The sequence below is a fragment of the Gavia stellata genome, chromosome 21, assembly GCF_030936135.1.
Source record: "Gavia stellata isolate bGavSte3 chromosome 21, bGavSte3.hap2, whole genome shotgun sequence".
Classification (NCBI taxonomy): Eukaryota; Metazoa; Chordata; class Aves; order Gaviiformes; family Gaviidae; genus Gavia; species Gavia stellata.
Window position 1 is genome coordinate 3,497,435 of NC_082614.1, and position 26,299 is coordinate 3,523,733.

The window sequence follows — 26,299 nt, forward strand, 5'->3', positions numbered from 1 at the left end:
ACTCTTTTCAGGTTGAGTTATGCAAGTCTTTTGGTGACCCTTCAAAACCCAAAGCATGGAGTAAGCACTCTCAGAAGGCCCCTGCCTCAGAAAAACAGACAGAGAAACCTGCGACAAGCGCAGCTCCTGCAAGCGCAAAGAAGGTGAGTCTTGCTTGGTTCCTTGAGGCTCTGACGTATGTTGGTGGCTTGGCAGAGAGAAGGGTAGCCTGGTGCGTGGAGAAGGGGACAGAGTAGCTGGGACGGTAGATGTCGGAGTCCCGGTTCTGGGATTTTCTGCCTTTGGATCTATGTTCCCTGTACCATTAGGTTACCTGAGAAATGATCTTGGCTGTGCTTCTACCAAGCATTTCTAAAAATAATTTCTTTTCCTAGGATAAAAAGAAGAAAGATCCAACGGAAAACTTAAAGGAGGTGAGTTGAAGTTGAATTGCAATCCCTGTGTTCTTGCTAGCTTGTATTAAGGGCAAGAGCTGAATAACTTTTCTGTACTGCTTCCAGTGCTGTTAATTCAGGCAAGGCATATGATTTAACCAGCTCTGTGACAGTCCAATTTTACTGTAACAAACCATGATTTTAACAATCTCAACACTGGGACCAATTTTTTAATTGTCAGTTACTCCCATGTGAGCACTGCATCCAGGACAACCCTGTTTCAACAATTCTGGTTTTTAACCATGTGCGAGTTTTGTCACATCTAGCTTGTACATTTTTTTTCTCTTTTTAATGTTTTGTTTTCTTCTTTAAAGTGCTTTCTAAACATCAATTACAAAAAAGAAAGAGTAGGACTGAGAGATCTTGAGAAGACTAGTCACTTGAAGTGCTCACCTTGTGAGTGTAAAGTGGACTCCCCTCTTAGGAATTTTTTTTTTAAGTTGCTGGAAATGAGATGATATCTTTGAATTAGAACTTTACTACTAGCTCTTCTGTGTCTGTCTTCACAGCTTGTCTGCTTGGTTTCTTTTTCAACAGCTGGAAGAAGATAAGACATTCCAGGAGTTCTTGGTGGTTCACCAGAAACGGTCTCAGGTGGCCACTTGGGCTAACGACACATTGGCAGAGGAGCCCAAGAAGGGAAAATCAAAGCCAGCGGCTGATTATCTCAACTTTGATTCAGATGAGTCTGAGGAGCTGAGTGAGGAGGAGGAGGATGGGAAGGAACCCTCTGAAGATGAGGATGAAACTAAAGGTACCGAAAGGAACGATCACCCTTTGCTTGTCTTTTGTCTCAGTGAATGTGAGAGCAAGTGTGCTGATAGCACCTAACTCGCAGTCCTGCCTCCAGATTGAGCCAGTCTAATCAGGAAGGTGGTCTCTCAAGCATGAGACTCATTTTGTGCACTGTGGATGTATGGACGCTTTCACAAATTTAGGGAAATGTGGGAAATGCAGCTTCTGGTATTAAGGGGATGCCATTTGTGCTTTCCATGGGCCCTTAAATCAATGCCCAGGAAAAAGTAACAGGGCAAACATCTGTGTCTGTCTCTTAAATGCTCTCCTAGCCAGCAGCCGCTTTCATCGCCAGGATTTCCAGAGCTGGATGTGGTTTCTGTTTATTTAGTAACCTGTAGCTGATGTCTGTGAACTTGACTGGTCTGCCTTTGATGGATGTTTCTGGAAACATTGGTGTGTCCTTGGGCCCTGTCAGAATTGATGGGAACGGACAGAGTTCAGTATCTTTGGCTGCTGAAGGGAAAACTGTATCTAGTGGAGTAGTGGGATAACTTAGAAGTCTGAGAAACCTGGGCTGCAGTCTGGCGTCTTTAGTCTCCGCTGTCCCTGCACCAGCGATGAACGTGGTTTTGGAGCCTTTCTCCGTCCTTGTGTGGTATTTCCTTATGCTGGTCTTCTGGAGTGAATGGCATTTCCCTGCTGCTTCTCACCGCTCTTTGGGTAACTAAAATGATCAGCTGATCTTTGGCGTGGAGGAGTGTTTTGAAGAAACCGCTTTGTCTGTCCTTTACCCTGCAAAACTAAATAGAACAATTGAAAACCTTCTCTGGAGTCTGTCTGAAGCATGTCGTTAAAATCGAGGAAAAAATGCTCTACAATGGAGTTCCTCAAGCTTCTTTCTGATTTGTTTTATACATGAACTGTTGCTTTGAAACATAGTCATCCAGGCATGTCAGTCTGGAATTGCTGAGATAAAATTGCTCTGCTATTCTCAAGCCTTTCCTCCCTGTGGAAAGGGTAGCGGAGAGGAAGGTTGTTTTTGTGATTGTGTCTGTTCTCAGCTTTTACCTGGCTGGGGAGAGAGTAGCAGCATCTGTGTGCAAAACTTTTCTGGTCTCTCCTCTCTGACAGCAAAGAAAGGAGGGAAGAAGGCAGCTACCAGCAAAGACCTCTCGGATATGGATTACCTGAAATCTAAAGTGGTGAAGGATTCTTCTTCCTCATCCAGTACAGAGGAGGAAACAGATAGTGAGGAGGTGGAAGAGGAAAGTGAGAGTGAGGAGGATTCAGGCATTGCAGAAACCACTGGCAGCCACACAGATAAAAGGGGAAAGCCAAAAGCCCAACAGACACAGCAAGAGTCAGCAGTGGAGAAGAGGAGAAAAGGATCCACACCAGAGGTACAGCTGAATTCGACTTTTGTCATATCTAAAGCAGGGGCTTTATGGGATAGTATGTGTCTGTCAGTCACTGCAGGGATGAGCTGAAAGCTTGAAGTCTGCGGGAACCCTGGGTGCCAGCTTTCTTGGCTCACTGGATGAAAGTGATGAAAAAAGTTTGGTGGATCTCTTCTTAGTGCTGATTGAATTCCTCCCCACCCTCTGCCAAGACAAGGCTTCCAAACAAGTGCTGCTAGTGCCCTTTTCAGAGGCTTTTCTGTTTTTCCTGTGTCCATCTCTGTCTGCCAGAAATGCTGCAGAACTCATTTTTCAGTGACTGGGTTTGACTATCCCAGCCAAACCTTGCACCCTCATTTGGCACCTCCTGCCCAGGCTGATGCTGTTGCGAGAATCTCTTGATATTCTCTCCCACTCTTCAGCCTTCTGCTTGTTGGACAAGACCAGCTTGTTGTGCTGTGACTTCTGCTGTTTTTCACTCATCTTCTTCTATTTTTTTTTTTTTTTTTTTTTCCCCTCCCATCCTTCTGTTCAGAACCAATGCGGCTCGGCGGAAGCCGGCACACCATACACGGTGAAACTTCGTGGTGCCCCCTTCAACATCACCGAGGTAAGTTTTGTTGCCAAGCTGAGAATGGAGGCCTAAGAGTGTTTTCAGCGTGTAAGTCGGCGGGATCTTTGCAGAGGCTTCTGTCTTCACTTGCAGAGTTGTTTTGAGGGTTGTGTGGGTGGTCGGGGAAACTTTTGAACTGGCTTTGTGCGGAGATGATGTATGTTGCACGTGGTGTTTTTACAGTGTATTTAAAAACCCCTGAAGTCTGAAACCTGCTGCTTCCTGTATCTGAGAACTTACTTAAACAATTACAATTCTTCCTGCAGCAAAAGATTCGTGAATTCTTCTTGCCTCTGAAACCAGTGGCAATCCGGATAGGAAAAAGCACCCAGGGGAAAAATACAGGTAATGTGTGTATGTGGAAGGGGAGTTGGATGTGTGAGTTAGAGGACCTCTCAATCACACCTCTGCTCTTTTCATCTGCAGTTCCAAATGGCTGGCTCGTGTCCCGATTCTTACAGACCTTTCTGTGACTTTGCAGCTCACCTGCCCTAGTTGCTGTCCATAGGATGCCGTGGGCAGAGTAATGTTGGCTGTGTTCCCTTAGGGGTAGCAGCAGGAGCCTTTTCTTTGATCTGCGTCTGGAACTTTCCTAAATGTCCCAAACCATGCCAAGGAAAGGTTTCTTCCTCTGGGATAGCTGCAGCAGCACCCAGGGACTTTGCTGACCTGCGCATATCGGCTGCAGAGCAGTCTTTAGCTGCGGTGGGTCTCCTTGGCAGGCTGTAGCTATCAGAAAAGAGTGTGGAGCAGGTCCTCAGAGCTGGCAGGCAACTTTGCTATACACTGTTTTCCTTTCATAGCCTAACAGCGGATGCACCTTTTTCTTTGCTCTTGGAGACACCTGTGAAAGCCTGCTTCAGCTATTAAGTCAGGCTTCTTTGGTTTGCATGTAGAGAATAAGCTTTTAAAAGGCAGCCGTCCAGTCTAACGTGGCCATTTTCAGGCTGGATTGAAACTTCAATGGGAGCTGAATGCTTTATCTATAGGAATCCGTATTAAAGAAAGCCCAATTCACCCTTAATTAGCCAATTAGTGGTTGTGTGTTCCCCACATGATGCTCAGTTGAACCTTTCCTTCCTCCAAGGTTATATCTTTGTTGACCTGAAGAGTGAAGCAGAAGTGCAAAGGGCCTTGAAGCGAAAGAAAGAATACATAGGTAAGGGCTGTTTGTTCCTTCTTGTTCTGGCTGATGTCGATGGCAGGGTGCTCAGCTGCTTAAGTGTTCACTGCGGACGTATCTCCCGTTGTTTTAGTTTTTCCCAGGCAGATGCTGGGGGTGGTTTCCTTTCCTCAGCTGACGCGGGATAAACCAGGGGCCGTGTCAGGAGCAGCATAGAATTGGCAAGTGACTGAGCTGTGCATGTTGCTCTTTGGCCCTTGTTTTTTGTCACGTGCTTGAAGTGTGTCTTGCTCTTGGTATAAAAATGTTACTGTTTAACTCTGGTTGGGGTAGGGCAGGGGATTTGTACAAAAGATTCTGTAAGCCTGTGTTTGAAACCTGTTCTCGGCCTAGTCCTTAGTGGAACTACTAGAATTATATTTGCAAAAATCTTACGCAGAATGGGAATACCTACTTGGAAGCCTGTGGATTAGTTTGTCACAGGCAGAAAGGCTGGAGCTCTCTGAAAGGAAGGGAGACTGTGGAGTTGTCTAGCAAATGTTATCCTGGTTTTTATGAAGACTGATCTCTCGCAACCCCCACCTTCCCTTTTTGTAAATCGGGCAGAGTTCTGCTCAAAGCTTGTGGAATTGTAGTTGCTTGTGTCACTGCTGTAAGCCCAGGCTCTTTGTGCGTTGATATTGATTGCCCATGGCCTTGGGAAGCAACTAATGTGCTTCTGTGTGTGTTTGTGGATTAGGTGGACGATGCATTGAAGTATTCCGATGCGGGAATACGCCAAAAGAAACTGTTACGGCAAAACCTGATAACCAGCCATGGCAAAGAAGGAAGAGGGACGATGAGGAAGAAGAGGACTTGTCTGAATCAGGGAGACTCTTTGTCAGGAATCTTCCCTTTACGAGCACCGAGGAGGACTTGGAGAAGATCTTCTCCAAGTACGGTAAGTATTTGCTGTAGGACTGGGACTTACAGGGCTACGTCTTTCCTCCGTACGCACAGAGGCTTTCTTGCTGGGTGTGAACGGACAAAGCTCTGTGCCCCACACCTCTTGAATATGGACCGACTCCCATGATCTTTATTGCCCGGTGTGGTTGTGTGTGGCTGCTTGGCTTTGAAACTGGTGCTGGCTCCGTGCTGCTTTGCTTGAAGCATTTACTGCTGTGTGCATCTGCCCTCACCCCTCTCATCACATCTCTGATGCAACGGTAAAAGCTTCTGCCTGTCAGTGTAGGCTCTGAGTCCTAGTGGGATGGGGAGGAGGAGAAGGTAACCAAAAGCACCTGCTGCATGAAATACTGATCACGCAGGTTTCTAGATACTGTGGATAAGAGGTGAATCTCTGAGATACACCCCAAATTCACGTTTGGCATGTCAGGTGGAAGCTTGAAGCTTCCCTTTTCTAGCTCAAAATTAAACAAATTTAAGGTTGTCTTGGCATTAGGGTCTCTGCCCTGGGGGGGCAGAGAGGGTTAGGTTGTCGAAATCTTTATTCCTGACTGAAGGTAAATGCAGCTGCTCAGAGCTTGCCTCATTTGTGTTGCATATCAAAGCCCTGTGAGCTGCCACATGGTGCACAGCTGGACTTGGGGTGCTTTTGCTGGGCCTGCCTTGTCAGTCTGCAGCCAGCAGCTCCTCGCGCAGGCTGGTGGCTTGCTGCATACCCTCTGCAATATTCGGAGCTGCTCCCTGGCTCCTCTTCTCCCTGGCTTTGGCCAGGAGGTGCCAGTTCAGAGTGTGTGATGGCCATGTGAGGACATCTGTCACGGAAAGGCCTTGCCTTTTGCAGGACCCCTCTCGGATATCCATTTCCCTATAGACAGACTGACCAAGAAATCCAAAGGATTTGCTTTCATCACCTATATGATCCCTGAGCATGCGGTGAAGGCCTACGCAGAAATGGACGGGCAAGTGTTCCAGGTACGGTGACTGATGGTTTTCCTGTGCTGTTGGACTGCAGCTGGTGGGAATGTTTGTTAGTAATGTGGCCAAGTGTTTGCTTCTGTGCTTTGCTGAAAAGATTGAGTCTCTTCTGCCTTGCTGTATGGGAACACAGTTGCTTTTGGTAGAGTAGCCTGCTTTGAACAGCCTTGCCGGTACCAAAATCTGAGCTAGAGATGGAGAAGGAGATCTGAGTCCGTGTCTCTCACATTGTGTGGCTACTCTGACTTGCAGTAATGTCTCCTTTGGGAAGGAAGGTTCCCTCCTTCCACTTAGGCTGCTTGACTAGGAAAGGTGCTAGAAAATGTCCTCCACTCTGCTTAGTTCATGAACTTCTGTGGGTTATTTCAGAGCTGCTGGACCTCTTCTTCCTTTTTTCTAGGGTAGAATGATGCATCTTTTACCATCCACAATCAAAAAGGAAAAAATCGAAGATGCCGATGCAGAAGAGTCTTCCTCCTACAAAAAGCAGAAAGAGGCCAAGGACAAAGCCAACAGTGCCAGGTACAGAGGTGTCTTGTAGCAGGGCAAGACAACGCAACCTGCCAAATTCCCAAGTGGCAGGAGTGCATGTGGGGTCTTTGCAGCAGCTATATAGATTACCAAAGTCAATAAAGCATTTGCTGTGCAGCTCTCCGTTTCCTTTATCTCTTACCTACTTGATTCCTCTGTCCAAGTAGCTCTAGTAGTTCAGTGAGCAGCAGAAGTTGAGAGAAACACGGTTTTCAATGGCTTGTGTATGAGTTTTTTTTCTCTGATGTCTAATAAAAGTTGGTCTGATGCTGTAATTCTTTAGGGTAGTGGTTTCAGATCGATTAAGTCTTTCTCCTTTACTTGGCCACCTGTTTTTATAAACTTGTAGGAACTCTATCTTTGTGTGACAAATTAGTTTGAAAGTGGCCGATACTTTCAAATTTGAAAGGAGAGGAATGCAGCCTTACTCGCACGGGCTTTGTGCGTTTAGGAAACTAGTTGAAAAAACCATGTGTTCCTCTGAGCCAACATCTGGACTTCTAGCTGTAACTGCAGAGCTGTGGCCAGCTTCGTCTAGGGAAGAAGAGCAAAGCTGCCTGCGCTGCTGCCTTTCTGTTGCCTCTCCAGTCATGCCTCCCTCATCCTGACCCATCTCTAAGGATCTTCTGCCCTTCTTTCACTTTTCATCCTGGCTGCTAATGGTGGCATTCAAAGCTGTTTTTTCCCAGGACCATTGGATAGAGAGACACCAGTGGAAGAAGGGACTGTGTGATCTGGCTTTTTTCTCTTTCCAGCTCTCACAACTGGAACACGTTGTTTGTGGGGACAAATGCCGTGGCTGATGCTATTGCCCAGAAGTACAACGCTTCCAAAAGCCAAGTGCTGGATCATGTGAGTTGGGTTATTGATCAGCTGGGATGGGAGATCATTTTCCTATCTGTTTTCTCGTGCCCAGGGCCTGCCTGGTCTTTTTGTGCAACAAAAGCCTCTGTGTATCCACAAATACCACACAGGCTGAGAGATCGGTGGTGCTGTAGCCAGTCCGGTGGGTCTGAGCCTAAGAATCCCTTTGTCACTGGAAGACAAAGTCACATTCCCAGCTCCCCCACCCACTCTGCTTTTCTGTGACTGAATTTTGCATTTCTGCATAACTAGTTGTTGGGAATTTGCACCCTAAAGCTCAGATCCTTCCTGGAAACTTCATTTTTCCCTTGGGAAGCATTCTGACTCCAACAGCAAAACTCGCAGCAGCTTCAGAGGAGCTGGAGCATTTTACCTTCAAGCTCTCTGCCAAATTCCCTTTGCATCTGCTTATGAGAGCAGCAGGAACAACAGGTGTCCAGCATCTTCCTGGATCAGGCTCTTTGCTTCCCTCCTTTGAGCTTTGTCACATTGTCAACTGATGTTCTTGCCTTGCAGGAAAGTAAAGACAGCGTGGCAGTGAGGGTTGCTCTGGGAGAAACTGAGCTGGTCCAGGAAATTCGCCGGTTCCTCATTGAAAACGGAGTCAGCTTGGATTCCTTCAGTCAGGTGAGATGCCCAGCTGGGGACGGCAATGTCGGCCTACCTCTTCTGTATGACGGCCTAGTCCTAACATCCTCAGCTCTCTTTGAAATTAGTAATTAAGTCTTCAGCGTCTTGCAAGATTGAACCTTTATGTGGGTTAGGAAATGTTCTGTCCATTTGAAAATGCAACTGCCCTCAGGATGGTTGAAATACATAGTATGATGGCTTACAGTATGATGGTCAGCTTGCTGTAGGCAGGGGAGTCGTCCTGTGTCTATACCAGGGTGGATCTGGAGCTGAAACCTCCATACATGAGCATTTGTGGAACAAGGAGGTTGTACTGGGATGTGGATCTTATAGGACGTGTTTTCTAAATGGCTCTTGGCCCTCTCGGATTCTGGAAAGGTGTGATATGGAGTGAGACCATGGCATGTTGGATCCGAAATCTTCAGTTAGTAAGATACTGGGTTTTGCTTTTTTAAATCAAATCTCCCCTTTCTTCCCACGCCGAATGTGGCAGGCCGCTGGTGAGCGGAGTAAAACGGTGATCCTGGTAAAGAACCTCCCTGCCAGCACGAGCGTAGCAGAGCTGGAGGATGTCTTCAGCAAATACGGCAGCCTGGGCCGGGTGCTGCTGCCAGAAGGAGGCATCACGGCCATCGTGGAGTTCCTGGAGCCAACTGAAGCCAAGCAGGCGTTCACCAAGCTGGCCTACTCCAAGGTGAGCGTGGTGAGGGGCAGGCAGCTGTCTGGAGAGTGTGGATTTTGGCTAGTTGTGAAGCTGCAGAAAGTGCTTGCTACAAATGTGAGATGCAGAGGACTTTTGAGGGAAGTGCGTTATCCTAGAGCCACTGCTGTTGCTTTCTATCCCTTGGATTTAGGGAGGTGCCCATTGCATCCTTTTGCAGCAGTGGCTGAGTAGGGCTCTCAAGCTGCAGAAGCTGGCGGAGGGGCCTGTGACACATCTAGAAAAGCCTCGGTGGCCCGGGGAGGGTTTCTTTTACCTTTCGCAAGGAGTGCGGTACGTGGTAGCCTGTGGTCCTGCGTGAGGCTGGATACAGAGTCTTCTTTGGTGAAAGAGAGTTTAGCCAGCTGAAGAAGTTGCTTTTCCACTGCTGTTTTCCATTACAGAGTGAGAGGAAAGTAAAGCTGAGAACAGAGCTCTTTTTTCAGGCCTTGCCCTCCACTCTTCACATCTCTTCTGCGTTCTCTTTACAGTTTCATTCTGTGCCATTGTATCTGGAATGGGCTCCAATGGGTGTCTTCTTCAGCCCGGCCCCCCAGAAAAAAACAACCCTTCAGGCTTCAGAAGAGGAGGGCAAAGCAAGGCTGGTACCTGGTAAGAACTTTGACTTTGGGACAGAGGTATCTCTGGTTGTTTCACCACTCCTTTATGTGTAAAGCAGCAAGGCTGATATTCCTGACCCTTCGGGGATGAAACCAGCCTCACGAAGTCGTCTGCACAGCCCTTAGGGTCACCCGCTCTGCGGTACGTTAGTTGATCATAGCACATGAGCATTGTGCTCGTTCCTGTTCCTGCCCTCCTCGCCTCCAGGATGAGATGTGGTTAGTGCAGTGCTGCTCGCAGCACACAGGTCCAGTTTGGGCTGGGCTAACATGAGCTCTGGGAAGAGATTTTTGGACTCGGCAGCAGCTGTCGGGAGGGCAGTAGCTGTTCTCTGTAAGCTGGACCTGACCCCCGGAGCGTGTGTGCGGTTGTGCATTGTGCAAGAACACCATCCCTGCCCCTGGGCAGCCCGGCATGCCACAACAACGGGAGTACTGGGCAGCAGTGGATGGAGTGCCTCACTTGCTGGTGACAGGTTGTGGGTCCCTGTGCACATTTCTTCTGTGCTTTTGTGTCAAGCCCCACTGTATGCTTTGTCTGGGTGATTTCCCATTGCAAGGACATGACCTTCCCTCCCTGAGTATAACCTCTTGTTTCCCATGCCAGGGGCTCTAAAAATTAAATCTTGCCTCTATATTTAAAACCTTTCAGGAAAGGAGGAGGCCAAGGAAGTGTGGCTTTTTGTAGGTTTGTTTTGCTAGAAGGTATTTCAGTACTCTGAGCTTTTGGGAGGGGGGAGAAAAGCTGATGAAAAGCCTTTTCCCGGGCTGCCATTCTGCGCCTGGGTCACAGGGAAGTCTGGAGCCAGAGGGAGGTGGGGGGGGGGGGGGGGCACTTAATCTCCCAGTAACCAAGACCCTCACCTGGAGATAAAGGGCTTTAAGCACAGGAGCACCTGGAAGGCTGCTCGGGGCTGATAATGGTCTTTGCTGCCAGCATCTGGATCTGGGAGAGGAAAGGGAGGGGATGTGCAGTGAACTCCTTGCTCTCAAAAGGGCTTCAGGTGGCAACACGTGGCCATGTTGTATTGTGCCGGCCACAGATGGAAGCACCTCTTCATCCTGCCCCCGTCTCACTGAGTCTCTTCCCTCCCCTTTCCTCAAACAAGCCTCCTTCAAAGGTGATGGGTTTTTTTCTGTGCTTTGTTGGCAAATACCCCGCCGGCTGGAGCAAGGAGGGTCGGACCATCTGACCAAAAAGGCTTGGGCTTGTGTGGTGCTGGGAGCAAGGAGGGCAGCCAGATGGAGCCAGGTAGAGAAAGACGGCTGGCTCTAGGGATAGAGCTGGGGGTCTCTGCACACTGCTGGGCCAGTGCAGGTTCCCCTCGTATGAGGGGAGGAATGAGGGAGGAATAAGCCTGGAAAAATTGCCGAGGGGGTTGTTAATGCCAAAGGGAGATGTGTAATTTGTCCCTTCTGAGCATGGCATCAGCTGTGCTGTAGGGGTTGAAGCTGCTCTAAAAGACAAGTGGTCTAGCGAGGAAAGGCGTTGGTAAGTTAGTGGATGAGAGAGAGCGAGCAAGAGCTCGCGTGTATTCTCTGATGTCTATTAAGGGCCTAGTCCTACTGCAGTCTCCGCTTCAGCGCAGGCTCTGACAGGTCTCTCCTCTCTCCTGTCGCATGTGCCCAGTAGCTTTGAGGCCTCTTCATTGCATTAAGTACAGTAGAAATTATTAAGCCATTTTAGAAGTTGGGAAGAGAGGAAAATGGATGGATGGAGAGAGTCCAAGTGCAGTTGCCAAAGCCTCCCTCCTTGCTAAGACCAGCCGAATACCAGCAGACTTGCCCATTGATCAGCTGTACGGTACCCAGGTTTCTCTTAACTTCCCAGCTGTGGACAGGCGCTCACAGCTCCATTGTGGGGCTTGTTTGCCCCAGAGGAAGCTGTTGCGCTGACTGCTGAATTGCAGCTTGATTACTTGGTTTTCTTTTTATAGATTTGTCTTTGCAGAATCCCAAAGCAAGATTTGTACAAAATAGTGTGTGTTGCTGTTGACCTGAGTGAGGTTTGCAGGTCATGGAGTATAAATCCATGGCTCTGGAAGTGTTAATGCTATAGTGAAGTCCTTTCAGATCATGGCCTCTGTGCTGGGTGCAGTTCTTCATTGCCCTTCAGTATGTGTTTGGGCTTAACAAACCATATTCCTTCACATGCCGATGAGGATGTTATTTCACATTCTGCAGATAGGTATTGGCAAGAGATTTCAGGTTTCAGAGCAGTGCGGAAAGATGTTCAAGCAAGTTTGGGGCCCCTTGCTTAGTTCAGCAGGTGTCTGGCTAGGTTTGATGTGAAGGTGTCTGAGTGCTGGGGAAGCAGGTTTGTGGTGTTTCTACACTCAAAGAATAGGCAATATTTTAGTTTTCATGGGGACACGTTCATATACTGTGTGTTGAGCTTGTTTCAGTCTATGTCTGCCCACAAAGAGCCAATAGAGAGGTGGCCTGTTCCTGCTGGAGTAGTAACTATTAGCTCGGGTAGTGGGCAAACTCCTCCCAAATTTTGCTTTGTTACATCTTACAAAGTTGGGCTTATTCTTTTTGTTTCAGGTGATGACACTGACACAGCTATAAAGGTCTCAGAGGAAACAGCGGCACAGGAAGAAGAGGAGGAAGAAGAGGAGGAGGAAGAAGAAAGCATTCCTGGGTGTACCTTGTTCATCAAAAACCTGAACTTTGCCACCACAGAAGACACACTGAAGGAGGTGAGCCATAAGCGAGGGGCGGGACTGGGTTTTGCTTGGCACAGTCTGCTCAGGTGAAGCAGGGTGGGCTTGAGCGTGTGTTTGAGGGCCAAACTGAGACGCTTGATGGAGTAAAGCTCCCACTCCCAGCACGGGCTAGAAGAAAGGGCTCTAGTCTGCTGCAGAATGCAAGGGGCAAGCTGTTCTCCACCTCTTTTGTGCTGAGGATAAAATGTTTAAAGGAGTTAAATTGCAGCCAGTATGACCTAATGGGAGACGAGGGAGCACTGGATTGTACTGCGACTGGGAATGTCTGCTTTGGGGTTTCAGGAGTCAATTAAGACAAGTGTATCTGAAACAGTTTTGATGGGCTTTAATTCCACCTCGGGACAGGTGGAGGCAGTAGGAAATCTTTTAAGACTCCTCATAATGCTTCTCCTTGGGACAAGCACTTGTGCAGCTGTGATACTGCTTTGTGTGTTAAGGCAATAAATAAGTAAATGACGGTTTCGCTGAGATGTGCTTTTCATGTAAGCTTCTACCAATGTTGAGCTGTCTGTGCTGCTTTACCTCAGCAAAGCACTTGGGAGAGATCGTAGTATTTCTAAAGCCGTGTGGGATGTTAATAGCAAAATAGGGAAAAGCAACTGGGAGCTCCCGTCTCTGCCCCTTTTTGTAGCCATGTGCAAAGCCACATTTCATGGCCCAAGAATGCTGGCACAATGTCAGTCGATCTTGGACCCATGTTCTTGGGACTGCGGTACTAATGTGGACCTGGTCCGGTTGGGTCTGGGGGCAAATGTACACGTTCAGAGGAGGACTGGGACCTGTCCCCTCTTCTTTTTCTGCCTTCTGGCTGCAGTTTTATGAAGGAGTTGAACAGATGGTTGGCCACTGTAGGACAGCCCCTCCTGCATGGCTTTGGAAGGAGCCATATTCAAGGGGCATCACAGGAGTCAACTGCCCCAAGGTCCCCACCTGGGTGTGAGGGCATCTTGTAATCCATAGTGTTCCTCCAAAGCCATCCCAGGTCTCTGCGCAGTTTCTGAGGGGTGGTGGAGGATTTCTGGGAATGTGCATATAGACTTCTTTAAAAGGCTGTGTGGGTGTATATTTGTACAGAAATAGTTTTATAAGAAAAGACACAGCTGCACTGACTGCTTGTCAGGTGTGCGCTGGGGGGAGGTGGGCCTGCGAGCGTGTGCTCCTGGCTCTGGAAGAGGGCCACATTGTCACTCGAGTTGAGTTGCAAGCCTGTGACAAAGGGAACTGAATCACGTGTCCAAATTCCTTGCAGACATTCTCCAAAGTGGGAGCTGTGAAGAGCTGCACAATATCCAAGAAGAAAGACAAAGCAGGTACTCTAGATATTGCTGTTCAATTCCTTCCCTCAGCTGGTTGCTGAGGGCTCAGGTGTAGCATTGCTTTAGCATTCATCTGGCTGAGCATTTGTGTTCTCGTTGGCAAAATCCTTAATATTTCTAGAAGTGTGCCTGTTGAAATGGCTGAAAGCAGCAACCAAAAATACCCTGGGGTTTGATCTAGAAGGTTAAGCTCAATTGTGGGATTTGTGGAGACGTGGCCTTCTCTTGAGATCAGGATAGAGGAGCCAACTCCTCCAGGATCACAGAAGAGAGCGGGATGCAAGTTGAAAGGAACCGGTGCCCCACGATGATTAAACCTGCGCGCGACATGCTTTATCCGCAATAATGGCCGGGATCTTCAAGGATGCCTGGCTGAGTACTGTGCTGAGTGGGCTTCGTTTGCCTTCTGCCTGCCAGTTTCGAACCCAGCAGGCTGCAGTGACGAGTGGTTGTGCCTGTTGTGTTGACTGCTCTTGCTTTCTGGGTGGTTGGATAGGGAAGAGTTTGCTTAAGGCAAGCACTGGGTAGATGGGCCCTGTCTTCTTTCTGGATTTTAGGTTAGGGAGTTGCACAGCTTCACGGGATTTTGCCTTAACAGGGTTCCTCTTGCATGGGATGCTTGAAAACTCAGATCCACTGAAAGAAAAAGAAATAAAGTGAACTCTTCAGTACTGCTCACGTGTCTGGCTGCAGCTGTGCTCATGACCAGAAAACAACATTTGAGCCTGGGCTGATCTCATACCGCCTACTGAAGCGATCCCCTTCTGTCACTGTGGGGTGATCTCTACAGTGTGCTACCACTGAGGTTTTGAAGGTGGAAACTGGGTGTTACGTTTTTGCTTGTGGATTTTTCCTTTCCTCACCCAGCCTTAACTATGGCTCTTGTACTGGTCGATGTGTCCCTCAGAAGCACGGTGTGACCATGGGTACTGCAAACCTATGCTGTGCGGGGTGGTGGAATAGATGTCTCCTGTGGTGTGGAACTGGCAGCTGCCCACCCAGGTTTATAGAAGCGGTTGCTCCTTTTCCGCCTTGCAGACCTCCAAGGCATTTTGTCTCTCAGACGAAACACAGGGCATGCACTTGGTGATGAGGGGGAATACAGCACGTGGCAGTCAAAACTGAAACAGATCTCAAATGCTCAGCTGCCAGCGGTGGTCAGTAACTGACTGCTTGTCAAGTGTTGGCCAAAATTAATTTCTGAAGGGGTTGCAGGTTAGAAGTGTCTCCTCTGGGGACCAAACTGCAACCTGCATATTGCTGCAACAAAAGTCACACTCATTTCTGGGTAGCTGGCGAATTTTCCAGATGAAGGTCTCATTTCACTCGTGAGGAAGTGGTCCTGTGTATAAACAAATGTTTCTGTATCCATAAAGGGATCGCTTACCCTGACTATGACCAGTGGCTGTTTTGTAGGACTTAGTGTTTTATCTAAGGAGGTTGCACTGAAATTATGCAAAGCAAAAAAATCTGTTTTGCATGCAGCATTGGTTATCTCCTCTTTGACATTGGCACCAAAACAAGCTGTTCTAGAGCAGAGTCTTGCTCAGAACAAGTCAGTAAGGGGTGCTCGTGAGGAGCGTCAGAGTCAGGGCACGGGCAGGCTGGCCCTTTGCCTGGGGTATTAGTTTTTGGCAATCAGCGCTTGCTTCTGATTTGTTTCTGAATCTTAACATTGTCACTGTTTCCTGCTAGCTTAATGAGTCCCCTTTCTCTTCTGACAGGCACTTTGCTTTCAATGGGCTTTGGATTTGTAGAGTACAAGAAGCCAGAGAGCGCCCAGAAAGCCCTGCGCCGGCTCCAGGTAAGCTCAAGCATTGTCAGTCCAGATTTCTTTCCAGAGGTAGTGGGCAAAGGCTTGGATGCACTGTAAGGTTCAAAATGTAGCTGAGGATGTCAGTGCTATGAGTTACACTGTGCAGATGGAGAAGCCTCTAAAATGGGCCGGGTTTGTGAGGAAAGAGGGTGTGTAAAGGGACAAGACCTCATACAGAAGAGTGTTTCCTAGTGCTGATCCAATACAGAGGTGGCAGAAAATGTGCTATGATTGAAATTTAATGAGTTTATTCTGCAAGGATCCCTTTGCAGAGGTGACTAAGACCCAGGCTCCTACTCACAATGAGAATAAATATTGCTTAGTATTTAGTGCTGCAGAGTTCAGCTCTACCCTCTGCGAATCTGCCATTGCTTCAGGGTCTTCTAGCCTCCCGCCTTCCCCAGGACACATGCCACAGGGTTTGGCTGCACTCTGAAGGAATAAATCATTCCCTCTGCTGCTAGAACAGTGAGCAATCCCTTTCTAGGCAGATGTCAAGGAATTACTCTGTGTAATCTGTGCACGTTCAGTGACCACAATCCATGAATTACACCTTCAATAGGTGGTTGTTTCACATTCCACAGCCTAGGTGGTCTTGGGGTAGATGTGCATTCTCCATCCTTTTGAAAGGCGGAATCCTGGGGAAGAGAGAAAGCAGGAAAATGGGTATTTTGTGGAGGGAGTGGGCAGCAGAGCTCCAGGATCCCAGTGTAATAGTGCCTTTGCATGTCATGTGCCCTGTCAAGAGGCTGCTTGTTTTCAGTGCTGAACTGCAGGAAATTATTTGAGGTGCAGGAAGCAAGAGATTCTTGCTGTATTGGCTACTGATGGCCAGTGAGACATCCTTGCCTCATTCCAGAACAAATAGCAAGACGGTCACTGCCTTGAAGAGTTTGCAGTCTAGAGGGAAAGGAAACTGTAGCCCAGGGCGGTGAAGTGACTTATCTTTGCCAGTTTAGTGGCAGAGCTGGGGTTGTTGGACAGCTAGATCAGGGATGTTGGCTACTGCTTCAGTCAGTCACGCTGTCTTCCACCTCATATCAGAAGCCTTGCTGTGCATGAGTGGTGTTCAACAGAGAAAAACTTTGGCAGGGAGAAGGGGAAGAATATATGGGATAGAGCAAGATGTGAAATGCTGTGCTTGTATCCTGGAAGCTTGGAAGGTGTTGTGACTTTGATTTCTTATTTTGTTGTTGTTGTTGCTTCTTTGTTTTAACTTCTAGGGCTGCTCTGTAGACGGCCATAAGCTGGAAGTGAAAATCTCAGAGAGAGCTGTCAGGTAAAGCTTATGTCTCACCTCTGTAATATGGTTACATTTAAGCTGCAGTAATGCTTGGTAGGGTCTTAATTTCTTACCTAGCATCCCTGCATCATGAGGGATGTGATCGGTAGTGCTCTGACTGTTGAACACATCAGCCTTTTTGCTTTACTCAGAGCCACTTCAGTCAGTCTTACTTGAAAAGAAAAAAGAAAGGACGAATAGCTGATGCGAAGGTGTTCGCTCACTAAATGACATTTTTCCAGTTAAAATCCCTAAGCAGCATGCAGTGTGGTGGGACCCCAAAAATGAGTCCAAAGTGAGAACCAGGCACTTGAGGTTTCTTCCACATTCAAGGAAAAGGCTCCTCTAAAACCTCTGCTTTGACAGGTCGGTCAACATTGCCAAATCAACTGATAGCCCAAGTTCCAGTGGGTTTAGAGAGTTCTTGAAGACAAATACTCTCTGGGTCATGAAATGTTTTGCCCTAGTTCATCAGGGAGAACAGCAGCTTAAGAATAATGTTCTGCTGCCAATTCTGATCGAATCAAGAGAAATGCAGGGGGGAGTTTACTGCTTGAAAAAAATTTGGATTTAACTTCTTTTGTTTGGGCTGTCGGGTGCAGAGGAGATGGTTACTTGTGGATGAATTTACTTGGAGTTAGAGTCGTACTTTTTAGGGTTTCCTTCCTGGTGTTTATTCAGTACAGAATCTTTTTTAGTGCAAAGCTGAAACTTAATCCAGATGTTTGAAGGTGAATGTTGGCACCTAAAAACTGTCCTTTAGACACTTTGGAAACCCTGCTGGAGGAGGTATCTCTGAAATGTCAACGTCTGTTTGAAAACCTGGTCCCTGGGGACCAGAAGCAATCTGACAGCTCCCTGTCTGCACTTTGTATTTCAATTCTTTTAATAAACCATTTTCATCCAGTTCAATTTTTAAAATCCCTTCAGCAGGTATCCAGCCTACAATGCGGCATGCTTTGCTTTATGAAATAAGCTGCTGTGTTTTGTGTTAGGGAAATTCTTATCTTGTTCAAATGCAGTACAATTCTGAAGTAAAAAAAAAATATATAAAAATTAATAATTATTCAAAAACGTCATTTGCTATTTTCTAAGCCGGTAAGAAAAAGAATCAAAATTAGCTTACATTAAGCTACTTTTTTTAATATATCAATTTGTATGTTCTCCTGACAATCGAATGGACAAGGTTTGATGTTAAAACAGAAGTTGGTGGCAAATGTGAGTCCCGGCCCACTGCCTGACCTCAACTGAGGTTGCAGTCAGCAAGCTGGGAGCTTGATTTTTCAGCTGTAGGATTTAAATCACTGAAATTCATTCCTTCTTGGTGTACTGTATGAAACTTCCATTGTCACCAGTAAGATGCCAGCGAGGATGTCGATGTGAGCTAGCTGGCTAATTTTTCTGCTTTCCTAATTTGGAAGGAGCCAGAATGCGATGGGTGTTTTGCTGCACGGTGGTCCTTACCTGCCCTTTCTGTTGACTTCATAGGCCCGCTGTGAAATCGTCTCGAAAGAAACAAACCGTCAAGAAGCAGAAGACTTCCAAGATCTTGGTCCGAAACATCCCGTTCCAGGCCACCGTCAGGGAAATCAGGGAACTCTTCAGGTAGGAAAGCGCTTTCCGTCGGGTCTGCGGTGTGCTCCAGGCTGGAGCCGGTGTGATTTTCGTACGGGGTCTTGCTATTGGATTTTTAATATTATGAGTTTTGTTTTCTTTGTGGATGTAAACAAGCCTTTTACTGAATGTAAATATAAATGGCTTGGCAGGTTATACCAGTATAGAAATTCTGCTGGTGAGACAGATCACACAAGCCAGCATTTTGGCTGGCGCCACTGTGAGCTGTCAGACCCGGTGGCCCATCACCGTGGAGCCTGGAGATCTCCCCGCCCGTCGAGTAAATGACATAGGCAAGAGGAAAAAAAATATCCAACGCTGAAAGGCGTGCAGCAGCTTTCCTGATGCTCAGCACACCTGCCTGGGGAGGAGCACCCAGAGCTGCTGCAGACAGCTGCTGTGAAAGGTTTTAGCTGGGCTGGATCCCTCCTCCATCTGTCTTGCCCACGTGATGGTGTAGCTCTTTCCCATCATGGAGGGAGCGCTTACATCTTGTTTTCCTTTCCACGAGTATTTCACTGCGTGTGCCTCGCATAGCCGGTGGGGTGTTGCCCTGTGGTTGGCAGCCCTGTGTCTGTAAGGATGTGGGACTATTCTGCCTGTAATACCCTCTCTGGCAAGAAATACCTTGTCAGCCGTGATACTTGCCTGGGATAGTGTTGAGTGTTGAATAGGGATTTTAGGATCCCAGCCTACATTCTTCTGTGCGCTGGCTGATGTCTGTTTTCTCTGTATCCTCAGCCTTTTGTGCCGTGACTCATTAAGCCTTGTAATGCATCCTGGAAAAGAGGTGAAACTTTGTAAAATAGAGCATCTTTTCTGCTCCCAGGGTGAAAGTCTTTTGCTCGTTGACACAGGCCATGGTCCCTGCTCCGCTGCTGGCTTGCAGAAAGAATTTGGGGGAATGGGTGTCCAGCTCTGCCCATCAGTTTTCCCCATCTGCACAATAAGGGTGACAGCTCACATCTGCAGGGCGCGGTGAAGTACTGTGTTAGGAGGTGGCTTTTCCGTGTGGGTTGTCTAAGCAGAAGGCAGGCGCTTTCCTCTGGTCAGGGCTGTGGCGCTTCCTTCCAAAGGGACTGAGCTGAGGAATCACTTAACCCTTTGAAACCTCCCCAGACCATGCAGTGAAAACTGCCTTGCGAGGAGCTGCGGGGCAGTGATTTGTTCCTTGTTGGGGGGGAACTACGCATTTCCCTATGTACAGTGGATTCTACCTACTTCGTTAGCGTGTGATGTTCTCCTGGCTTGACCACAGGTAAGGACAGTGGTTGCCGCATGGCTGGTAGGCTGTTTCCTCACAAGGGGGAAGGTGGCGAGGAAGGCTGTGTGTTGCACAACACTGTTTTGGGGTGAGCTCTGGGGATTTAACTGAACGCAGACCGTGACTTGGCTCTTGGACACACGTTGCTGGAAGGGTGATGGTAGGCACAACGTAAAGATCCCTATGGAAGAGCAAAAAAAGGTTTTTCTTGCTTGCGCTGTGTGGCTTGGACGCTTTAGCTTCAACACTGCCCTGAGAGGCCCTACTGAAACAGGGCAAAAAAACCTGGACTTCGAAGTCACTGTGCTGAGTTTTCTTAGCACGTGGGGCACTGCTAATTTAAAACCCAACACTGTGTGGCTACAGACGTGACCTTCGTAAAGCTGGAGCAAACAAAACCAGAAAGATCGATCTGCCGTCTAGGGCCCTGGGTTAAGTTCAAGGAGGTGGGAGGCTTATGTATATCACAAGGATAGACAAGCCCAGCAGAGACTGTGGGGCTTTTGATAGGTTTTTTTTCCTCCTGTCTTGTCTAGCACCTTAGTGCTGTGGAGAGGAGGGGTAGAGGAGCAGTCTGATTAATATTGCAAGGAACATGCAGCTTCTAGCCGCGTGCGCCGTTGACAGCGCTCTCGGAGCGATGCGTGAACATAGGTTTCATTTACCTAGGATATTCAGAGATGTGGGGTTTTTTTATCCTCAAAACAAAAGCCAACGGCTTGGGGGGGACCCACAATCCTTCCTCCACCCCTGCCATCCCTCCTTCCCTTCAGAGCTGCTAAAACCAGGCATGACGGAGCGCTACTAAACACTTCATCCTCCTAGATTGCTTTTTTGTGCTTTTAAATCAGATGCCTTTGCTCTGGAGCTTTTAGCTCTTTCTGCATTTAGGAGCCTGTCTTATTTGTATTTCGTTATTTATTTATTTGAAATTGCGAACAATTGCTTGGCAGCAGAGGCGGCACGGACGGCATGGCTGCAGGGGGCACTCTTAGCCTGCCCAGGAAAGGCTGGCTGGGGACCACCAGCCTGGGGACAGCAAGGGACCGCCAGCCTGGGGACCACCGGGCCATGCCGCCGGGCTTCGCCACGCAGGGCAGCAGCCCCGGGCCCGCGGAGGTGGGAGGCTTTGCAGGGCGAGCATCTCCTCTATTGTTTCACATGCTCAAAAGCCACTTTCCAGCCCTGCAGCTGATGTTGTCTCCCAACCTGCTTCCTTCTGTGCTTGCTTTTTTTCTTTTCGCAATTGCCTGGGCAGGAGAAAAAATAATAAATAAATATCCATATATACACACACACTATGTATGTGTTTGTATGTATTACCCCAGACAAATATATATGTTATCCAAATAAATATTTCCAAATATATTTATTGGCTATATATTACCCCAAACAAATATATTACAAAATAACAAATATAACGAATATATATACAAATATATACACAAATATACATACAAATATAACAAAAATATTACTCCAAACAAATGTTCCCATGTTTTGAGCTTTGTCAGGGAGCTGCATCCTCCTTTCTAAATGGACCCGCAGTAGGTGTTGATGACACTGGAACAGCAAAACGGGGGAGTTGAGTGTTTTGAATAGTGAATTTTGGAAGCTGCTGTACCTGTGCTGCTGAGTAATGGCAGTTCAGGAAATCCTGCCCTGGTTGTCTCTATGCTTTTTAAGATCTTTGTTTATGGATCCATCGCTTAAATGCTTAGACTTGCCCTGCGCCATCGTTCGTGTTCTTACAGCAGTTGAAGGTAGACCGTGGCTGTCTTGCCTGTGCCTTCCCTTGCTGTTGCCCTTCCCTGGCTGCTTCAAGCCATCTCTGCAAACCACGGGGAAAGGCTCTGTGCCGTCCTCCGGGCTGGACCTCGCTGTGGTTTGGAAGTGTTTGGTGACACGCGTGCTTCCATCGCACGACCGCACGTGTCCTCTGCGTCATGAGCACCGGCAGGTTTGGGAAGCCGCGTTCCCCAGGAGTTTCCTCCTGCCCGTTCCCGGCGGTGAGGTGGACCCCTGGGAGGAGGGAGGCCAGCCAGTCCCTTGGGAAAGGTCTGTGAGTGGGTGTAAAATTCAACTTGATTTTTTTTTTTTTCCCCAAGTTCATAGTTTGCAGGCGATTCAAAGCAAATGTGTTTCTTTTAATTTTGGAGTTTGGGGATATCGAGTTCTAATTCTTGGGCTGGAGAAAGGTGGCACTTAATTTTCTCTGTATGGGAGTCACGACTGCTCTGGTTAACAGCTGAAGTCCTCCCCCTGCAAAATTAACGTCTTGGTGCAGGGCTCCATGAGCCTTAGGTGCTGCCCGCCTCCCACCACGCACCCGATGGCTTTGCTGGGGTGTGCGGTGCTGGTTCAGAGCGTGTCTCGCCATCTTCTCCTGGAGGTGTTAGCCTCTCTCACACCTTCAGGGGAGGGGTTTTTTTATTTCTTTTTTTTTTTTTTGAGACCCGATAGGTGTTATTTTCTTCAGAGGGAGATATGCTTCTCAATTATAGGGGCTGTTTTTGGGCTAGGTGTGAAGATTTAGCTTTTGTGCGTGTGGTTTTTTCCCCCCATTTTTGTTCTTTATTAGATTCTACTCTTATCTTTACTACCTGGAAAAATAACAAAAGACAAATGGTCCTTAGTTCTTTCCAAAGAGCCACGGTTAGGGGAGGAGAGACAAAGGGATTGATATCCCATGAAGGCTGCTAATTTTTGCTACCAAATTGGGGGGCTTTTATGGCAAGATTTTTTTTTTCAAAAGGAACTCTAGATGTGGCAAGCCGAATTGGAGATCTGTGAAAAGCCACATTTTCACAGATTGGAGCTCTGGCAATTTCTGAAAATGAGGCTCCTTTAAAATCTATCACATTAGATCTGTGCAGCCTTCATTGGAAGTTCCAATTAACTATTTGTTTCATAGCATCCCCTTCCATCCTTCGCCCCCCTTTCTGCACCAACTTCCATGAATATTAAAAATAAGGCTGTTTTGCAGTTGGCATATAACATTTCAAGGAGAGGTATGTTTTATTTTCCCCAAAGGAGGAATGATTAGATTTAGAAAAAGACTTCTAAAAGATTTCCACCCAATTAAATGCAACCTGAGGGACAGATACTGTAGAAAGTCTGCCTAGACTTTGACATACCTGATGCTTATACTACTGAAAGGAGCAGTTATTAGAGTTGCACCTCAAGTAGCGTGTTTTGGGGCTGGCGTTGTTTCCTCTTTTCTTTGCAAAATATATCTGAGAACTTATCGGTGGGTCTGTATCTCTAAATTCTCCTAAAATTGCAATGAGCATCGCTTCCTGCCCTCCTCCGCCAATTAGTTGCGGTAGACCCTAACCCTCAAAATTGGGAGCGAGATGGGATGTCAGCACTGTCAGTGTGGAAGGTGTTTTAATGTCCGTCTGGCCATCCCTTGCCTTTCAGCTGTAGGAACTGATTTCAAACGCATTGTGTAAAGTCATAAAATCATAAAATTATTATCAGCTGAGACCCTGGACTTTAGTTTGACTAAAGAAGCAGCTAGCAGAAAAAGCAATTGAAAGGTATGCCAGAGCACAGAACGGGTTATCGGGTGTATTTATCTCCATATTCTGACTTTTCTATAAAGTAATGCTGCTGCTTAGGAAGACCTTCAGGGGTGGGTGTCTCTTTTAATTTTAACTACTTTGCTGACTACTTTCTCTGTCTTGACAAAGACATGGCATTTATTGCATCTGGCAAAACAAGTGCCTGGGACTGATTAGGAGAAAACAGATCTATTCCCTCTGATAGAGGGTAAATGTGAAGACAGCCAGTGGGACAAGACTTTGGAGTCATGTCTCTTCTAGAAGAAGAAAAATCTCTGAAGAAAGATACGGTGAATAAACTGGCAGAGATATTTTTTTTTAAAGGCAGTCTTTATGAAGTTAATTTTATAAGATGATGCCTTTCACTTCTTCTGACCTATTATAATAAAGTGTAGTTATCAGAATGGGCTTTTCATTTCCCATTATGAAGGACACGGTGGTATAATGAATCCGTCTGTCAGACATGCTTGCTGTTCACACCTTTCTCCCAGTAATGGAGTCTACATGACTGGAGACAATTTCTCCTTCCCAAAGTAATGTTGCCCTGTGGAAGCCATGGAAATCTTTGCTACCGAAAGGCAGAGGAGGAAAAAATTAGTTCCTTCATAAACATGTGAGTTTGTTAAGCAAGTGCTGGGCAATATTAATTAGAATATTCAGTGCAGACAGCCCAAGCATAGCTTGCTGAACAGCCTAAGGTCAGGTTACTCTGCAAGTGATGCTTTTGCTTTTAAAACCCTAGATGTTGTGCTAGAAATGTTTCGACATCCATTGCTGCTTCCTCTTAGCTGCTTAAAATTTTTCTCTCCGTCCTGTCCTGCTGCAGTTGGGTGGTCCATGAATGTCGGGGGGGCTGCAGAGGTCACAGTGAGCTCCTCCTCGTGCTGCGCAGCTGCAGCCAGGGGAGATGAAGCTGGTGGGTGGGATGTTGGGGAGAAGCCCCAGGAGGTGCTGAGCCCATGCTGGAGGGCCAGTCTGGAGACGGTGAAGAGGCTCAGTGATTCCCAGTAACCATGGGTGCACTGGTTCCTTCTGCCATCCGACCACATCAGCAGATCTGTCCTAGGTGAGACGTCTCCTTCTGCCCAGATCGCCTGCTTAGCTCCTTACTGTCTGCTGGGAGCGATGTCCCCCAGCGTGTGCTGTGCCCTCCTCTGAAAAGCCAAAGTGCAGATCTTCCTCCGGTGTTCAACAGCTGGAAACTCCCCCCAGCACCCTACAGAGTCTAGGTTAAGGGCATGTGCATTGCAAATGTGACTGTGATTCATAGGACTATAAAACTTCCTATTTGTTATGCTCTTAGCCCTTTACAATCAAAACAAAATTAAATTGACAAGATAAAATATTGAGACTATTATTTGAGGGGCAGGGGGGACAGGGCAGAGTTGCTCGATGCGCAGGCGTTGGGCATGCTGGGCTACAGTGCTGGTGGAAGGAGCAGATCATTGACCCTTTCTTGCGGTAGAAACCACTGTTGGGTTTATTCCCTGTTCATCTGGGTTATATCCATGAACAGATCAAGCTGCATTTCTGAGTCATTTTATCAAGATGGCCTAACTGTCAGTCTGCAGCTAGATCCAGTCTGAGGGACTCGGAAAAGGGGGTGGTAGCTGTTTGGGTGATGAGCACCACCTAAATGTCTCTTGTCCTGCCTGTGTGTAGTTACTGGTTTAAATAGTTTCTGCTCCCTTATCGGTGAATACAGAGATGTTCCCCAGAGCAGCATGCCACCCCTTCTCCCCAGGAGGCTCCTTCTGCCGAGGGAAGAGCCTCTTGGTCTGGTGCCTGTGGCCCAGCAACCTCCTTCGTTGCTTAGTGTGGAGTCAGATGAACAAAATCCTGTACTGGAGCAATCTGCAGATGAGAGGTGGGATCCAGTCTGGATACCTTCCTGAATTCTTTGCTCGTGTTACTCAGGTCAGTATTGATCGCTCATTTAACAACCTTTACGGATTGCGGCTTAGGTGCCTCGAAGAACGTACACAACTCCTGAGAAGGATTGGGAGAATAAGCGTATTAAAACAAACGCTCAGATGTGGCAGTAATGGGGCTGTGCCCTGCCAGAAGGTATTTGTGCAGAACTGAGCTGCCAGCTCCTCGGCAATACTCACACCTTTGCTTGTCCCAGGGTACCGTGCTTGCAAGCCTGCGCTCGAAGGGAATGCACAAAAATGAGTCTGCGCAAGCAGTAAGATCCCAGGGAAGCAGCTGGCATTGGTGAGCGCTCTGCACCCGTCCGTAGGGTTAGTGTTGGATCCCAGCTTTCTGGCTTCCCCTGTGAATTGGGACGTTGGTGCCAGCACACGGAAGGACTGTAGAACATGTATCTTGCTGAGAGGCACGCGTTCAGGTGGAAACCTGTCAAAAACAGTTTTAGGAGCAAGAACTGGAACATGTCTCATTACACATTTGAGCGCTGACAGCAGTAATGATGCCTCTGAGTTTGCTTTGGTGGTGAGTGGGATCGCTGTATTGTGTTCTCAAGGAAACAAACAGGTGGTTTAAAAATGTGACCAGCCCTTCTTTGTGATCTCCAAAGTCATCTCCAGGCTGAACGCCTGGCCGGGAAAGCCTGGTTTGAGCTGGCTGATGCTTTCAGGTTGGCAGCGTGGTTCTCCTGCGCTGAAAGTACATGCTCTGCCTGGTTTCTAGCTGTTGGGTGGGAAGTGATGGTGATTAGCTGGGAACATGAGTTCACCTGCGTGGTCTCTGGTGGCTGTGGCTGTATCAAGCCCTTGCTTCATGTGGTACGTCTTCCTAATTGCACGTGGAACTCGGATGAGATGACAAGGCCATGGGTAAATGAGCAGGGCAGCCCGGGCCACTGCAGGCAAGCAGCTGAGCTCCTGCTCCAGGCCATGAAGTGACCGAGAGTTACAGGCAGAGCCTGGGCAGCTTCCCCGGTGGTGGTGGTTTGCATCCGAGCGCATGCGTAGGTGCATGTGTGTTCTCTGGTGTCTTCAGCACACGGCTGGATTCCCATGCTAACAGTGCTTTTGCCCTGTTTTGGTCTGTCCCTCGGGGTAATAATGTCTGGTTCCCATTTTAAAGGTGGCTTCCCAAAACCATGGTGCAAACCCACGCCTGGCGCACTGCAGGGCTGCATGCATTGGAAGGAGCATCAGTGAGCCGGTTCAAGGCC

The 26,299-nt window shown here is 47.7% G+C and overlaps 1 protein-coding gene across 1 annotated transcript in view; it reads left to right on the plus strand.

Annotated features, from left to right (window-relative positions):
• Window positions 1–26,299, plus strand: part of RBM19 (RNA binding motif protein 19) — a 62,726-nt gene that overhangs the window by 1,588 nt on the left and 34,839 nt on the right. The window contains exons 3-23 of the mRNA XM_059827684.1: window positions 12–143; window positions 375–413; window positions 972–1,176; window positions 1,994–2,007; window positions 2,321–2,572; window positions 3,105–3,179; window positions 3,449–3,527; window positions 4,270–4,341; window positions 5,045–5,245; window positions 6,092–6,222; window positions 6,626–6,747; window positions 7,512–7,608; window positions 8,137–8,247; window positions 8,744–8,944; window positions 9,442–9,562; window positions 11,273–11,299; window positions 12,118–12,272; window positions 13,549–13,609; window positions 15,340–15,419; window positions 16,655–16,710; window positions 18,202–18,318. Of these exons, the coding sequence (XP_059683667.1) occupies window positions 12–143; window positions 375–413; window positions 972–1,176; window positions 1,994–2,007; window positions 2,321–2,572; window positions 3,105–3,179; window positions 3,449–3,527; window positions 4,270–4,341; window positions 5,045–5,245; window positions 6,092–6,222; window positions 6,626–6,747; window positions 7,512–7,608; window positions 8,137–8,247; window positions 8,744–8,944; window positions 9,442–9,562; window positions 11,273–11,299; window positions 12,118–12,272; window positions 13,549–13,609; window positions 15,340–15,419; window positions 16,655–16,710; window positions 18,202–18,318 (2,348 nt within the window). The remainder of the gene's footprint in view (window positions 1–11; window positions 144–374; window positions 414–971; window positions 1,177–1,993; window positions 2,008–2,320; window positions 2,573–3,104; window positions 3,180–3,448; window positions 3,528–4,269; window positions 4,342–5,044; window positions 5,246–6,091; window positions 6,223–6,625; window positions 6,748–7,511; window positions 7,609–8,136; window positions 8,248–8,743; window positions 8,945–9,441; window positions 9,563–11,272; window positions 11,300–12,117; window positions 12,273–13,548; window positions 13,610–15,339; window positions 15,420–16,654; window positions 16,711–18,201; window positions 18,319–26,299) is intronic.